This window comes from Dermochelys coriacea, chromosome 1 (assembly GCF_009764565.3).
Source record: "Dermochelys coriacea isolate rDerCor1 chromosome 1, rDerCor1.pri.v4, whole genome shotgun sequence".
NCBI lineage: Eukaryota > Metazoa > Chordata > Testudines > Dermochelyidae > Dermochelys > Dermochelys coriacea.
In genome coordinates, this window is record NC_050068.2 from 206982142 (window position 1) to 206995228 (window position 13087).

Genomic DNA, 13087 nt, shown 5'->3' on the forward strand with positions numbered 1-13087 from the left:
GGAAGACAGTGCTTGTGTTGCCAGAGGCTGATGATTTCAGGGAGCTGATCCACAGGAGGCACAAACAAGACTTCCGCAGGCTAAGGGCAGGTGGGCGTGGTGTCTCACAACCCTATGTACTCCTGGGAATCTGTCCTTGTAGCAAGTGCCCTGAGCTTGCAGGTGTTTCTGGTGTTTTCAGTAAAACTGATTAATTCTGTTCAGATAAAATTCTCTGTGCATGTGGAGAATGATATACACTAAGATAAGTTACTACACATTCAAGTTAGCATGTACAGTTGAAGGTGCTTCTTTTGTCTGATCAGATGAGCAATCTGAGTGAAAGTACTTTAAAGGAGTGCTGATGGTGGTGGATTGCAGACAAATAAGAGACACCCAATTGCTGAGATGCCATTGGATAAGGATAACCTCAAATCATACATTAAAATGTAGCCGTATTAGTTAATATGAACCATGTATTCTGTAATGACTTTTTCTGTCTGTTCTCACTACCATTTCTTTAGGCTATTCATTCTGTTGACTGGCATCATGAGGGGAAGCAGTTCATGTGCAGTCACTCTGATGGCAGCTTGACTCTGTGGAACTTGAAAAGTCCGAGCAGACCATTTCAGATAACAATCCCACATGGTAAGAAAGATGCTTTAAAAAAAAACATATTGCAGGGAAGGAATGAAAAAGATGGTTTTATTTACAGAGATCTATGATTAGTTCATTTTATCTGGTCCTGTGTCCCTACTTCGTAGCCATTTCTTGAATAGGCTCCTATATTCCTTAATCTGCAGAATATTCTCAAAATCAACTAGCAGCTATGTTACATTTTACGTCAGAGGCCTCAAAAAAGCCTGTCTTAGCACAAAGTATCTGATTTTTGTTTGATGCCCTCTGCCTCTGACCATCTTTGATTTGTTTTGCTTCTGGGAAACAACATTTAAGGTCATATGTGTTTTAAAACAAAATTTAAAAAGACAATAGGACCTCTGTTTTCATGAAGTTTGTTATCTTGGTAATTTGCTGTGAAGAAAGAAAATATGTTGAGTAAAAGAGCAAAAGGAATCTAATTATTTCAGAAAAATTAATATCCAAACTGCAGTGGAAAATAGGTATTAGTACTCTGCCATCTGCAATGACTTTAAAGTTCAATTATTGTGCTATATATAGAACTATCCAGTGTGGTGGCAATTATAAGTTTTAGTAAGATTTATACCTCCTTTCTTTCCACAGGAAAAATTCAAAGAGATGGGAAAAAACCTGAGTCTTGTAAACCAATTCTTAAAGTAGAATACAAGACATGTAAAAGCAGGTATGTTTTTGTCTCCTTAGGAAAAGATTAAGCCAAATCTATGTGCTTGGCTACACTCTATGTAAAATGGAGCTGCTAATGAATACTTCTCTCTACAAGGCACTGTTGGACATATAGATGAATGATTCAGACTGTAATTACATGATCAGATGTTGTTTGGTCTGGATGATGGTTTTATGGTTAGATCATTGGAAAGGACCCAAGAAACCTGGATTGTTCAAGGCTGCTTACCTTGGCCATAGATTTCCTTCGCTGCTGAGGAAGTCATTTAAACCAAGTTTCAAAAGGTGTCTTCAGAATGATATGGTCTGCAGTAAAGAATCAGAATGATATGGACTGCTGTTTCTAATTTATGCTGTTTAAAAATTATTAAAATTATGTATTTGTTTTTTAAAATGCAGCTCTTAAAATAATAAGTAAATGAATCACAGAATACATAGCAAATAAAATTAAATGGGACTGCCCTGCTTTTTAGGCCTTTTCTATGCATTTTTAGATCTCTGATACACATTTAATCTTCCAGAGGTTGATCCTTGCTACTATATACAGTATTTCACCTCTTTTAGGAAAATAATATTCATTTTATTATTTAGTTTCTTTTATTTAGTATACAACAGCAAAAGCAAAACATTGAATTGACTTTCAATATATTCCTTTGTCATCTTCCCAATTAATAGTCTATGTGCAAATGTACATTACAATATTGGGCTCTAAATCAGAAAATCACTTAAGCACATGTTTAAACATATACTTAAGTCCCATTTAAATCATTGGGACTCAAGCATATGCTTAAAGTTATTGCATGCTTAAATACATTCCTGAATTGGAGTCTGATTGAGAAGGGGTTTAAAAGGTCTATGTGTCATATTTTCCACTATATTCCTACAAACAATTTTTAAAAAGGAAATGACCACAGAGAAAACACTTTAAAATAACCCACACCTCCAGCATATACAGTAACTCCCAACATTTCCTAAAATTGTATTATAATGCAGAACTTTAACTCTGACCTTAGACTTAACCATCAGAGAAGAACACAATATTCTGGTATGGAGTGTCTAAAAGACATGTGTTGTTGTTGTTGTTGGAGTTAAGGTTTTGTGTTATAGTGTAATCATGGGAATTAGGATATGTGTGTTGTGTTACTACACATGATAAAAGTGTAAGGGAGTTGTTTATAGAAGGGAGAAATCTGTCTGTGAAAATGGTGAATATGATGTTTGGTGGAGGTAAGGAGAAAGAAGAATATTTTAGCTGGATAATTCCTACTTTTAAGGGTTTGTGTGGGTGAGGAGAACTCTCTCCTTAGGCAACTTTAATAGATTTTAAATGTAAGTTTTTGTCTTTGTGAGAATTTATGTGAAGGTCCAAGTGTTTTTTCAAATTTTGAAATACACTTGTTAAGTACATCACATGTAGGACTAGTGGGACAAAATAATATAAGTATTTGCATTTCTGTAATGCCTGCCCGATTGTGCCCCAAGTTCTATGCACAGATCTCATGCCTTCTGCACGGAATGTGGTGGAGTCAGCCTCATCCACAGCATTGTTGTTGTTGTTGTGATGTGCCTCTTACCCTGCTACCCACACAGAGCCACCATGTGGTCTATTCTTAGGACTGGAATCTAAGTGTGGACTCAGCACGCAATGAGCAGCTCTACGGGTAGAGACAGAAGGACGCACCTCTCCACCACATTATGAAAACCAGGCATTTGCTAGATAGGTCAATGATTTTTCTTTTCGTAAGTTTCACAGAAAAAAGTTACATTTGGGAATCAGAAAATACATCTTTCTATTGCTTTATAGTACTTTAAGACTGCAGTGTACAAAGAATTATTTTATTTAAATTTATTATGTTACAAAGAAGCAGGCAAACATTATCATATCATATGTACTTTATTTCAAAATCTTTGGCTTTATTCCTTATATTATGAATTATTTTAGCAACCCAGCAATACATTTTTCATCTATCAACATCTTTTTGGAATCCAAAACTAACAGATACAAGATTCCAGTTATATAAGTTGGAGTTTGAGCTGCTTAGCTTATACCGGTTATTCTGTTTAATTTGTGTAGAGGCAGAAATGTTATGACAAGTAACATATTACAAAACAAGGTACAATATGACATAAAAGTATTTGTCGATGCATTGAAAAGATCTTTAAAAGGGTTTTGAACTCTGTAAAGACTATATAGTTTAACAGTAGAAATTGCATCTTTTAATATTTTAATTCAAAAATTTTGCTGGGAGGTTTCTAGGTATTTAATATTTAGAGTCTTTTACAACATACAAAGCTGCATTTGTTCTTCTTTATAGGAAATTAGGAATTATCACACCAGGAAAGTCCAATTTATTATTTATATATAGGCCTTTCTCTGGTGCTTATCAAGGCTAGTATGCTTTCTCTCTGCCAGACCTGAACAGACCATTGTTTATTTAGTCCACTGTTCTATCTCCTCATTATACTGGAACAGACCAGTAGTCCATTTAGTCTGATATCCTGTCTCCTTAAGGTATCCAATGGTCTGTTGTATTACAGAAATGCAATCCTTGGATGGCTAAGCGGGTCAATACCAAGTAGGAGTAGAAAGGTGGTATTTCTTCTGTATTCAACATTTCTGTATAAAATATCTTAGTAATGGAAGACTGAGAACCTTCAGCATTGCAGCTTTCCAGAGTTCAAGTTTCTTTCCCTTTCTTTCCATGAGAGCTTTTCAGTTACATTTGAATTACTTTGATGTTTTAGGTGTAGACAACCCACCACCACACGCAAACAGAACAGACTCACTTTCCCCCAGATCTATATACAGCTATATGAAATCACATACACTCAAGTTTGGGGAAGAGGGTGCAGGAAGACTGGCACCTCTACTTGGGTAGAATTAAGTTTGTTGTCTGAAGTGATTGTGCTAGTGGTGAGGGGTCTGTCTCTGGATGGAAGGAGTATGGACTGCTGGATGTTTTTAACGTCTTTTGGTTTTGAGATTTTGCATTAGTTATGTCTGTATAGATCAATCTTAACTTACACACACTGTAGTATTTTTGTGTATTAATTCTCCAGTTTATAGATTTAGCTAATATCTCTGACACACCAATGCTCCTTTCATGAAAAACCTGATCTCTGTCAAAGTGTCCAGTTGAATTAGTTGGTTACTTCCACAAAAATCCTTGTTTTATAGAAGAGGATGTTCAACGAAACAATGGCTAGTATGACCAAGGACAGGATCTTTATGAAAGTGTTCAGACAGCTCAAGAGCCCACATAAAGACTTCCAAATGCAGCTTCAAATATGGAAGTAGATGACATAACAAGCTATTCATTGTTCATAAATGTTCAGTTATACTAAAAAATACTGATAAGGTTTTTCTTTTAATTGATAAAATAATTGTGTATTTTTACACAGCTAAATCTCATTATGTAAAACTTTTTAAAAGGTAGTTTTTAGAGGGACCTGAAAATGATGAGATTCAAAATGTGATATTTTAAGGCCTATTTTTAATTAATGTAAAATATATGTATATGTATAAACCTACTTTTCTCAGTGCTATGGGTCTCTCAAAATATTTCCACACACAAAAATAAACCCTTCAAAATCTGCATCTGTATAGGTGATACAAATCCACCACCACAATTTCATTTTTTCTCTTTTTAAACACTATGGGATGAAAGGCATGACACAAATGTGAGATTATATAATCTATTATTGCTTTTTGTTTTTTGACACAGTGAACCATTTATAATCTTTTCTGGTGGACTATCCTATGACAAAGCTTGTCGAAGACCAAGTCTAACCATCATACATGGAAAAGCTATTACGGTGCTTGAAATGGATCACCCTATAGTTGACTTTTTAACTCTTTGTGAAACACCATATCCAAATGGTGAGTGTATGAAGCAACAATAGTACAATTTTGTCAAAGAAGAGAAATGTTATTCATTAAAAAATTATATGAAGTGGTCTTATCACAGAATTTAGTGTCCATACAGCATGATAAACAAGTTGGGGATCTCAGTTCCCGAAGGACAGTTCTCCATGTTACAAAAACTAACACCACAATTGACAGCAACTGGACCCTTTGTTTGCAGTCTCAGCAGAAAGATCAAGAAATGAATGGGCTGAATTCCCCTCTTACCATGGTGTTGTGGGGGGAGGTGGGGAATGGGGGGAAAGGGGAGCTCCAAGTCACAGTTGACGCACACTGATCAGGAAGCTTACATTGCCACTACTCAGAAATAAATGGAGAGCTTAAGTCTCATGGCTTGGTCATTATATAATGCCTGCATCTGTAATTTTCACTCCATGCATCTGAAGAAGAGGTGTTTTACCCACGAAAGCTTATGCCCAAATAAATCTGTTAGTCTTTAAGGTGCCACCATACTCCTTGTAATCTCATGGCTGTAATTCTGGTGCTTTTCATGAACGTTAAGTCCTTAAATCAGCAAAGTGGTTAAGCTTGTGCTTAAATCCATCCCTTTTGAGCAAAGCACTTAAGCACAAGCTTAATTAAGAATGTGCTGAAATGTTTTGCTCTGCTGAACAGGGATGGGCTGCTAAATTGAGGACTAAATTAACAGAAAAGACTAAGAAGGGTGAGGGGTAGGGAAAGCTAAAAACCTAAAAGAAATTAAGTCTGGTATCTTCAGCATAAAAGAGGGTGAGCAGAAATGTAGAAGAAACATTTAGCACGTAAATTAATTTTAAAAAAGCCTGTTGAATAATTTGAATTAGTATAAAGCAAATATTTATTTCCAATGTCTAGTGAATGGAAGCTTCAATAATTGAATTAATGCATCTGGGCTGCCAATTCACTATGTTAAACTTAGTGGTGCTTCCATATTATGGATTCTTTTACTGATTTACACAGTAGTACATTTTTATTTTATGTTAGCCTGTATTGTTCATAATCCAGTGTGTCAATATGCTACCACAGGATGTGCATTAATAGTAAACCACAAAGGGAAGAGCATTAGTTGATGCATTCCTCAGGTTCATTCAGCCTTGTGCCTTCAACCATCTGAAGAGTTCAACCTGGTACACCATGTGTGAGAGAGAGAGCTACTGCACCTGAATTGATCACAAAATAGTAGATGCGTCCAGCAGTCTCACAACAAAATCATAACAATAATATTGCTATATAAACCAATTTATGCAATGCATGTTTTAATTATGAAAAATACTTCCCAGTATATAAATAATGCCTTATATTTACTGTATTAACTTTTTTCTTTCTTTCCTACTTTGTTTCCCTTTATTATCTGGAACTCATTTCTGTTAAAAAACCCCAAACTTGGAACATCATAATTTGGATACCAAGGTGATTGGCAACTTAGATAAAAATTCACTTTTACAAAGGAAAGTGGTATAAGAGTGGTTGGAAGACCACAGTCTACACTGCAAATGGCAGCTTGATATTTAGGAGGGGAGGAGGCAGTTTAAATCTTTGTCTTCCTTTTCAGCCCATTACACGCTATTCCTCCCCAACTCTGTTTGCAGTACAACTGCATCTCTTTCTTCACCTCCAGAGTGTACCTTTGTTATCTTTGTCTCCTCATTAACTCTCCCCAATTCACATTTTAAAATAATGAATCTAGTGAACTTTTTGCATTTGAGATTACAGCTGTGCACTATTGGGAGTTGGTGGACTGTGCATCTCAAGGAGTTGGTGGAATGTAGCTTTGGACAATCACTGCCCACAGAAAAACTCTAATACCCATTAAACCTTTGCAGTCTGTGATCACAAGGTCTATAACAAGGGTACCTCCCTGTGTGTGATGATTAGATTCAAGTGATAGAGTAACATACCCAGCTGCCTTCAGATGTCATCTACTCCACTCCTTTACTTTTCATTCAACACCATGTTTGCATGCTATAATTATACCATGCTATTTTTGCCATATATGTTTATCAACAATTACGTCGCCAGAGCTACTTGTCATTGTGGGCCATCTACGTCACTGTCTGACTCTAATCAAATGCAATGCTTTCTAATTGGCAAATCTGTCTTTAGTTATTATTCAGACTTCTATCTCAAATAATTTATTTAAAATACAATAATTGTTCAGGAGAGGATTATATAATTTGGCTATCTTGGTTAAAAGGCTTAACAGGAAAGCTCTGCATGTTTTTTGTGCTTGATTCCTCACTTTTAGAATTTCAAGAACCCTATGCTGTAGTTGTACTATTGGAAAAAGATCTCATTGTTGTTGACCTAACACAAAGCAAGTAAGTACAAAGTCTATATGAAACTGTTCCTGCTTCATAAATATATAGCTGATAATGTTGAAAGCCTATTCAAACTTTTCTTTTTTATTTTGGTGATGTAAAAACTTTACATTCACTGGAGGCAATTTTACCCTAGGATAATATAGGCCAGCAGGTTTTCCCATTTTTCTAAGGTAATATCTTCTGTCCACACATGGTAGATGCTCCAAAATTATTAATATCTTCAGCGCATCCGAGCCTGGAATTCTAATAATACTCATTCTTTCTCCTCTCCAATCAACACTGACAGGCCTGTTCCACAATATTTCACTAGGCAAGCATATATTCATTTGTCTGATTTTTCTATGTAAGTCAATTCAGTTACAGCAGTGTAAAACCTGGTGGAAGTGAAATCAGAATCAGGCCTTCTTCTTTGGATTATTGTCCCTATGGGTGCTCTAGGTGAGGATGTGTGTGCACCCATGTACTCTCAATCAAAGATTTTTCTGTTACTAGTGCCTGCAGGTCTGCACCTACACTGTATGCCTTCATATGCTCCAGTATAAGGGCATATAGGGAGGAGTGGACCCAGGTCACTCCAGTTCCTTCTCAACCACCTGCAGTTAGCAATGGAGTTTTGAGGCATCTACTATCTAGCTAACGCAGTTATTCTTCTGCCACATTTTTATCCTTAATTTTCATTTCATATGTAGTTTTAGTTTTTTTGCTGTTAATTTATGCTTTAAAGGGGGGTCTCCCTCCACTTCTTCCCCCCTTTTTCTTTGATGCCCCCTTTTTCCTCTCTGGCCTTCTCGACTGGTGACTTTTCTTGCAGAATATGCCCCAGGATTCAAGCCCTGCCAGATCAGTCACCAGTCTATTCCCTTCTCAGTGATGGGCACTCCAGTTGCCTCCATTGTCTTAGAAAGACTCACGTCCCATCCAAGTGTAAGATCTGCTCTGGCTTAAAGACTGGCAAAAATTAAGGGAAGAAACTTCTCATTGAGTGGTTCCTTAGAGCTGTGTGGTCAGTTCTGCCCTCCATGCTGTACATTGGACTCAGCTGCAGAAACTTCATCAGCTCCAGCTCTGACCTCTAGAAACCAGGGGACAACTTCAGTCTTGCAGAAAACAACCAAATGTAAGAGACCCATTCCTCTCCACTTAGATCTGTGAGTAGGGAGATTTGCGTCCTGCTGCAGATACTGATAAAGCTCCCACCAGATACAGTACCAATGCACCAGCACTGCTGAAAGAGACTTTTACAAAGCCAGGTGCCGGGAAACTGTACCGAGAAATCCACTGTTGAGCAGTCTCAAGATATGGACCCATTAGAACCGAGATTGGACTCTTACAGACAGAAGGACTCATTCAAGACTAAGGACTCTTCAAAGAAGTAATCTTACCTAGTATCATCCACTGGCAGCCAGCCCTCTCGAGAATGACTGGGGCATTCTCTGGTACCACCTCCAATATTGCTAAACTTATTTCATTGAGAGGAACACTCTCTGGACTCAATGGTACCTTTAAGGTTCCTCTCTCAAAGGAAACCTTCAAATCTCTGGGTCTTTCCCTGAACTCTGTTAAGATTTATTTATCTGTGTGACAGGTTTCAATCAGTCCACTGAGCCTCTAGGGAGCGATGGAGAGCTACTGTCCCACTGGCAGGTCTTAGTCACACCTTTCAGGCACTGGGGAATTAGCGGAGAAGGTGTGCTGGCCAGAGTCTGCGGCGCGCCCCTCAGGCAGGGGAGCGCCGGCACGGGTCTGCAGCATGCAATTCTGCTACCCAAGGCAGGTTGGCCAGGGTAGGGGAACGCAGGCCCACCTGACTCCACTGCGTTCCAGCCCAGGGCCCTGACAGCGGCGGGAGGCGAGGGTCCCACCGCAGGGTCAGCGGAGAGCCTCTCGGGCTCCCCTGACCAAATACACCCACCACACTGTGCAGTTCTGCCCTGGGGCTACTTCCTACCTGGTCTCTCAAGCGGGCCTCTCCGGTCCCTCCAACTCGTCTGAGTATTCAGCTGCTGGTAGATCCAGCTCCCACTCTATGTCGGGCTCACGTTGGCCCGGGTTACAGCCTGGCCCCTCCAAGTCCTCCGGGTACTCAGCGGCTGGCAGTCCTGGTCGGCTCAGTCCTTCCTCCCGGTCAGGTTCTTCCTGGCCCAGGGCCTCTCTGGGGTCGGCAGCAGGGTTTGGAGGGAACAGCCAGCAACCTGTGTCTGTCTCCCTCCCTGGTGCTGCTCCCACTGGGCAAAGGGCCCCACCCTTTGTACTTCCTGTTCCACCCCTCCCCTTCCGGGGATTGGCGTAAGCTTGGTCTGGCCTCGCCCACTCAGGCTGAGAGGGTGGCTCTTTACCCTCTGGTTCGGAGAGAAGCCACCCTGGCTCCCTACAATCTGTCATTGCAGCATTCCACTCATCAGTCAAAGGTGTCTTTGTCTTGCACATCCTAGAACAAGAAGATTCCTTAAAGGGCCTCCTTAATCTGTTCCATCCAGTGTGGGACCCTACCCCACACTGCACCATAATTTAGCACTTAACACATTAAAAGCCTTTGAGCCTATGGCAACCTATTTGCTATTCCATCTGTCCTTCAAGATTTTGTTTCTTGTAACAATCATCTCAGCCAGAAAGATGGGAACTAGTAGCTCTCATGGCTGACCCTCCATATTACAATTTATCCAGACAAAGTTATGTTGCGTCACCACCCTCACTTCCTCCCTGAAGTGTCATCAGAGTTCCACACCAATCAGGATATTCACCTGCTGGTATTTTACCCCAAAACCCATTCATCCAGAGAAGAGATGAGTCTCCATATACTGGACATAAGATGAGCCCCGGCTTTTTCTCTTCACAGAACTAAACCCCTCAGGGTATCCCCCCAGACTCTTTGTTTCCTTTGCCAAGAGAAACTAACTAACTGGGTATCGGAGTGCATTTTGCATTGTTATGAATCCTCTGGGATGGAATCCCCTCCTAGAGTCATTGCTGACTCTAACAGATCTCAATCTGTTTCCGTTGCCCTCCTTAGGAATGTACCCATCAAGGACATTTGAAAGGCAGCCAGCTGGTACTCCATTTCATGTTTTCACAGCATTATGCCCAACTTCATGCCTCCAGTGCGAATGCAGTCTTTGGTGAAGGTGTTCTATACTCCATACTGGGTCTATCTCTTCAGCACTTTCGTCCACATTAAGGTACTATTCAGGAGTCTCCTCATATTGGGATGCTGGAACTGGATGACAGGGATTGGATCACTAGATAATTACCCTGTTCTGTTCATTCCCTCTAAAGCATCTGGCATTGGCCACTGTCAGAAAACAGGAAACTGGGCTAGATGGACCATTGGTCTGACAGAGTAAGGTCATTCTTATGTTCATGTGGAGCACCCACAGGGACAATAACTCAAAGAAGAAGGAGACATTACTTACCTTGTACAGTAACAGGAGTTCTTTGAGATGTTTTGTTCCTATGAATGCTCCACTACCCACCCTCTTTTTCCTCCTGCTTCAGAGATTTACCATGCTCTGAGGTTGAGAGGAACTGGAGTGGCACAGGTCTGCTATTCCCTATATTCTCTCCTACCCCGGAGCATGATGAGGCCTGTAGTGCAAGCCCACAGGAACTACTAGCAGAAATATCTCTGATCAAGAGTGCATGGGCACACAGACATCCTCACATGGAGCACCCATAGGGACAAAACATCTTGAAGAACTCCAGTTACTGAACAAGGTAAGTAACCTCTCCTTGTGCATTTTTCATTTATGAATGACATTCTATGCTTATTGTTGCTCTAAGTGTGAGGCATTGCTCCTTATCTTGACAGATGAAACTAATACAAGTGAACAGCAATTAAATTGAGGGCTGACTTGTCTGCAATTGCTTCAACAGTACAAACCATGGAGAATTAATATTCCACTTTCAAATTGAGTAAAATTGTTTATTATGAGACATGGTTATTAATACAGTATGTCTACAGCATAATTTTATGGACAATTCTTGTCTTTAAGTTGGCAGCCGGTATCAAGTTTAGTGCCCCAAGGGTCGGACCTGGGGCTGGTTTTGTTCATTAGCTTCATTAATGATCTAGAGGATGGCATGGATTGCACCCTCAGCAAGTTTGCAGATGACACTAAACTGGGAAGAGTGGTAGATACACTGGAGGGTATAGGATACAGAGGGACCTAGACAAATTGGAGGATTGAGCGAAAAGAAATCTGATGAGGTTCAACAAGGACAAGTACAGACTAGGGACCGAGTGTCTAGGCAGCAGTTCTGCAGAAAAGGACCTAGGGGTTTCTGTGGACAAGAAGCTGGATATGAGTCAACAGTGTGCCCTTGTTGTCAAGAAGGCTAACAGCATTTTGTATAAGTAGGAGCATTGCCAGCAGATGGAGGGACGTGATCATTTCCCTCTATTCGGCATTGGAGTGGCCTCACCTGGAGTACTTTGTACAGTTTTGGGCCCCACACTACAAGAAAGATGTGGAAAAATTGGAAAGAGTCCAGTGGAGGGCAACAAAAATTATTAGGGGGCTGGAACACATGATTTATGAGAAGCTGAAGGAACTGGGATTATTTAGTCTGCAGAAGAGAAGAATGATGGGGGATTTGATAGCTGCTTTCAACTACCTGAAAGGGGGTTCCAAAGAGAATGGATCTAGACTGTTCTCCATGGTAGCAGATGACAGAACAAGGAGTAATGGTCTCAAGTTGCAGTGGGGGAGGTTTAGGTTGGATATTAGGAAAAACTTTTTCACTAGAAGGGTGGAGAAGCACAGGAATGGGTTACCTAGGGAGGTGGTGGAATCTCCTTCCTTAGAGGTTTTTAAAGTCAGACTTGACAAAGCCCTGTCTGGGATGATTTAGTTGGGGATTGGTCCTGCTTTGAGTAGGGGTTTGGACTAGAAGACCTCCTGAGGTCCCTTCCAGCCCTGATATTCTATGATTCTAATTGTAATATAAATCATATGTTATTGATTCTAGCGTTCAGAAAATATATGTAAAATTTATGTTTTATAGGGAAGATTCTAGAGATGTGGGGAAAAATTAGAATCTGATCCTGCAAACCCTTACTCACACAAGTAGTCCCATTGACTTTAGCAGGACTACTTATGTGACTAAAAACTAACAGGAGAAAGGACTGCAGTTATGGTACATTAATTTTGTCACCTTTATTGGCTGACTGTAAATTTTATTCTTATGATTAAAAACAATAAATATGTTTTAAAGAAAATATGAAATAAGGAAAATAGCATGTATTATGAATAATGAATAGTTTTAATTTAGATAAATTTTGTTTTGTATACTTTAATATTAAAGAAAATCTGATATTCATATATCACAATGGTACTAATAAATTGTCTTCCTCCATTAGTTTTCCAATCTTTGAAAATCCTTATCCCATTGACATTCATGAGTCACCAGTTACCTGCACAGAATATTTTGCTGATTGTCCTCCAGATTTGATTCCTGTGTTGTATTCTGTAGGAGCTAAACATAAAAAGCAAGGATACAGCAATAAGGTAAAAAAAAAGTACATTTTATTTATGAAGAGAGTTTAATTGTAAAAATCTAAACT

General features: G+C 39.5%; 1 protein-coding gene across 8 annotated transcripts in view; it reads left to right on the forward strand.

The window, feature by feature from the left end:
• Nucleotides 1-13087, forward strand: part of STXBP5L (syntaxin binding protein 5L) — a 451068-nt gene that overhangs the window by 308584 nt on the left and 129397 nt on the right. For all 8 annotated transcript variants that reach the window (XM_043512693.1, XM_043512690.1, XM_038378599.2 and 5 more), the window contains exons 8-12: nt 504-627; nt 1222-1300; nt 5028-5182; nt 7452-7524; nt 12884-13031. In XM_043512693.1, the coding sequence (XP_043368628.1) occupies nt 504-627; nt 1222-1300; nt 5028-5182; nt 7452-7524; nt 12884-13031 (579 nt within the window). The remainder of the gene's footprint in view (nt 1-503; nt 628-1221; nt 1301-5027; nt 5183-7451; nt 7525-12883; nt 13032-13087) is intronic.